General features: G+C 38.7%; 1 protein-coding gene across 3 annotated transcripts in view; it reads right to left on the reverse strand.

Moving 5' to 3' along the window:
* dock8 (dedicator of cytokinesis 8) overlaps window positions 1–4,566 on the reverse strand; it is a 49,595-nt gene that overhangs the window by 38,186 nt on the left and 6,843 nt on the right. The window contains exon 1 of one of the 3 annotated variants that reach the window (XM_057357644.1): window positions 4,284–4,446. The exons of 1 other annotated variant lie outside the window; for it this stretch is intronic. In XM_057357644.1, coding sequence (XP_057213627.1) covers window positions 4,284–4,336 — 53 coding nt within the window. In that variant the 5' untranslated portion in view covers window positions 4,337–4,446. Of the gene's footprint in view, window positions 1–4,283; window positions 4,447–4,566 lie in introns of those variants that run through there. One more of the 3 variants, XM_057357647.1, reaches the window with a different exon arrangement.

Genomic DNA, 4,566 nt, shown 5'->3' on the forward strand with positions numbered 1-4,566 from the left:
CCACAGACCAACAGAAATTATACCGTGCAAAAACATTTCTACACACTGAGACAAGGACAGAATAACTATGCAGCTGCAAAGAGTATTTAGCACACAGTTTATTATAGTTCATAAAAGTTCATGTGGAGTAAAGGTTAAATTATAAAATCTTACACACACAGTGCATCATTACATAAAATGTTACGCAAGACGAAAAGCCACAAAAATAAGCTACCTGAATTTTAACAACAAACACGTGACAGGACTGTTCTAAGGGACACTGCATTTGTAATTCTCCTTTATGGCAAAACCAGACAAACAATTTTAGCGCTACGTGTTCTATGTCTATTAACAAAGCCAATATCAAGACAATTCAATTAAACATGAAAGACTATGATGGGTGTGGACTTCAGTTCATGGCCCCAAAAATGTTGTAGTCTTAACCACTCTGAATGTAATGTTCATCACAATAAAACAGCTTCAGCTTTGGATTCTGTTACCATGGCTTGTGGTAATAACACAGGGTGCTGACAGATGAGTCTCTTTTTACCCTATGGCTTTCCATTCCCTTTGACAGGAGCTGTAATTGTAAGGAAGAAACACACAAGAAATGAAAGAAGCTTACACTATCTGAACACGCTTCTGTTTTCTGGTTTTGTTACAGACTTTGATGATATGAATAAATGAGTAGGAAGCACTATGGAATGCAATATGACAAAAAATACTATACCTGTATATTCTGTGTTGACTTAAAGTGATAGTTCACCCCCCAAAAAACTCACCCTCTTGTCATTTCAAACCTGTATGACTTTCTTTCTTCTGCAGAACACAAAAGAAGATATTTTGAAGAAAGTTGGTAACCGAACAGCACTGCCCCCCATTCACTTGTATGGACACAAAACCAATGAGTGAATGGGGCCAGTTAACAACATTCTTCAAAATATCCTCTTTTGAGTTCTGCGGAAGAGGGTGAGTAAATGATGACAGAATGTTTATTTTTGGGTGAACTGTCTCTTTAAAGTCACCAAATCAAAACTAATAATAATTGTTTTATGGAATATTGAATTGTTTACTGTATTGTATGATTTATCCGTGCAGGCCAATATTTTATTTTTATTCGTGAATTCTTCTTATTCGTGAAGTCAAAATCTGAAAACATACTTCCGCTCTGGAATGGCAATTCTTCTCTGATGACATCATTTGAGAGACTTAAATGAGAGAGCATTTAAAGTGATAGTTCACCCAAAAATGAAAATTCTGTCATCATTTACTCACCCTCTTGTCATTTCAAACCTGTATGACGTTCTTTCTTCTGCAGAACACCAAAGAACACATTCTGAAGAAAGTTGGTAACCGAACAACGGCAGTACCCATTGACTTTCGGCATTCGTTTTTTTGTGCATACAATTGAAATGAATGGGTACCGCCATTGTTCGATGAACAACGTTCTTCAATATTTTTTGTGTTCTGCAGAAGGTGACAAGAGGGTGAGTAAATGATGACAGAATTTTCATTTTTGCGTGAACTATAGCTTTAACGTTTTGTCAATGATTTCTGAATGCCATGCATACGTGATCCAATCAATTCACAAAAAAATACAAGCCCAGCCGTCTATTCTTCTCATTCGATATTCATTTAACTTATAAATACTTCAAACTATACAAGTCAGTCATGAAACTTTAAAAAGTGGATGGGGAGCTTAGGGGAATTAGCAACCCACAATTTCAGGAAGAAAATCCTGCCAAAAACTTCATTCTGTGTTTATAAGTGAAAGGGGGTAAGTGATGACAGAATTGAGTTTTTGGCAAACTATCCCTTTAAAACTTATGCATCCATGAACTGCCGTGACACATACGAATACATTCCTAAGATAGTGGACTATGATCTTCTTAACTGTGGCAGCCGTTTATAATTGTGGGTCAGGGTGTGAAAATGCATTGCCTTTGAATGAAACTTCCTTTGAAGGTCAACCTCAGCTGCAAATAATCAAAATTAAAGAACAATTCTTGTGAAACAGCCGAGCGCTTCCTTTGACTTTCAACCCTTCATCTGTTTTCACACTATAGCGTCTGTTCTGACACTTCTCATAGTCAATCATTTCTGCGTGTGCCTGTAAATTCAAATGATTATACGAAAGAATGAAGTACGTCAGAAAGACAAACCGACTCATAACAGCCCTTCTTTAGTACAACATACAACTTTTGTGAAAGCCTCATTAATGCAAATATATGTGCGGCCACAAAAAATAGGAAGGGACTGGAGCGGCGGCGTCCTGCAGGAGAAATGTGCAGCGTGTGCGCTGACGTTTTCCTTTTTTCAAAGCTGCCTGCAAGAGGCAGCACGAGTTCAGCGGTTGTGCAATACAAACAGCTGCAGCCACAGCAAGTATCGGTCCCGGGTGACACGGGCTGGACAGTCTGCAGTTTACTGGACACTTTCAGAATGATTTGGGAATCATTCTAATGACTGAGCAGCTCGTAACTTTACAGTTAACATTTGTTTTAGTCCTGAGTGCTGATAAGTTCAGTGTTGAAGATTCTAGAACATTATCCATTTTTATATCCGTCTGTTTCTCCTTTATTATCAATGATTCACACCCAATTTCCTTCTGTGTCCTTGTAAAAAGGAAGTGAAACAATGACTATTAATTACTTAATAATAGTTGGCCAATACTGTTTTGAAAACAGAAGTATATATGCAAAACACCACACGTTTTAACAGAAGCCATTCATTCTACATACTGCACTGCAGGTTTCAACATGTAACGCAAAGCTCTTGTGACAGTTCACCTAAAAATGAAAATTCATCATTTACTCACCCTCTTGTCATTTCAAACCTTTCATTCTTCAGCCGCACACATAAGAAGATATTTTGAAGAATGTTGGTAACCGAACAATGGCGGTCCCCATTCACTTCTATTGTATGGACACAAAACCAATGCAAGTGAATGGGTACCGTCGTTGTTCGGTTACCAACATTCTTCAAACTATCTTCTGTTGTGTTCTGCAGAAAAAAGAAAGTCATAAAGGTTTGAAATGACAAAGCGGTGAGTAAATGATGACAGAATTTACATTTTTAGGTGAACTATCACTTTAATACTGTTGTGTGCTCATTACATTAGGACACAATAGAAGACGCTTAAAAGACATTTTTCACTTGTGGCGATTTAGACAACACTTGCCATGGAGCAATCTACACGTGCAATGATGAAAGATTCCTTATTAACTTTAAGTTAACTCCAACTTCTTAACTCAGCAACTTATTAACTCAGTCGATGCATTGCAAACCTGTAGCGTGCATTACAAGTCCAGAAGCTTAACCAAAGCTTCGACCACTTTAGAAAGGAGACTTGGAAAACACAAAATCTTCCAATATAACCGTAGAGCACACTAAATTTGCAGATGGTTTAAAGGCAAACTGTAATGATCCGCAAACTACATACTTCTTAATGCCATAAAACTACATAATTTAGATTACCCAATTTAGTATCCAATGAAAGCAAAGGCGTGAAGATTTACTCCACAGCACAAATACCACGATATGCCCTAAAAACAGTGCAATGATGCATATGACAGTTGTGCGAATGAATGAAGCTTTGTGTGTGCCCGTGTGACATAAACTCACAAGATATAATACGGATCATTGCCAGACTCCTTTCTTTCACAACATCCTTATATTCATTTCCTCAACACCTGGTATGATAAAGAACAGGAACAACAGAAACGTCCACTTCAGCTTGACACCCAACAGGGGTCATAATAAGAGAAGGGGATTTGCAGGGGAAATGATCAAACAGACTGGAGCTCTACATTTAGAGCTGGGCGGATGTTCATTAAACTTCCTCTAAATTGCCTTGCATCATTCTTTCTTTTATACCAAACAGATATACATGCCAAGCCTTTACATTTCTCCACCCTTATAAAGAACTAATGTGTTTGAGCTGTTTATAAATCTGTATACTTATGAAGTCACTTGCAAACTAGATTTCCACACAATGAACACAACAACAAATGGGACACTGCTTATTTGACAATACTGCGTTCCCTTTAACTCGTCAAATTACGTTTTCAAATAAGATCAACAATCATTCCCGAGACTACAAAGTCTGGTGTCAGTACGTACACACGCATTCACGATACTAATGTTAATATCCCAAACGTGTAGCTGCCTGCTCTGGAATTCACACAAACTCCCTCAAAAAAAGAGACAGCATTGCACACCGACAGATCCATAACTGTGTTCAGATGACCTGGGATCAGCCAGTGCATGCGCTACGAGCTCCAGCCAAAGCAAAAGTAGATTACCTGTTGATTTTGAGAGCGAAAGCTCTTCGCTCTGATGCTGGCAGAGAAGCCATGCCACTTAAAATCACTCGAGCTCAGCCGGGATGATCGCAGATGACATCGCAAGCCTCATCTTCACCGTATCAGTAGCTTTGCTGGGCGGAAACTTCCGCATTTTAACTTTAACCCAAACAGAGTGGACACACGAAAGACACAGAGAGAGAGAGAGAGAGAGAGAGAGAGAGCGAGAGAGAGCGAGAGAGACGGGCTGAACGATGTTGTGCAGATTAAAGAGTGGGTTTTC

Source organism: Triplophysa rosa, linkage group LG17, assembly GCF_024868665.1.
Source record: "Triplophysa rosa linkage group LG17, Trosa_1v2, whole genome shotgun sequence".
Lineage (NCBI taxonomy): Eukaryota > Metazoa > Chordata > Actinopteri > Cypriniformes > Nemacheilidae > Triplophysa > Triplophysa rosa.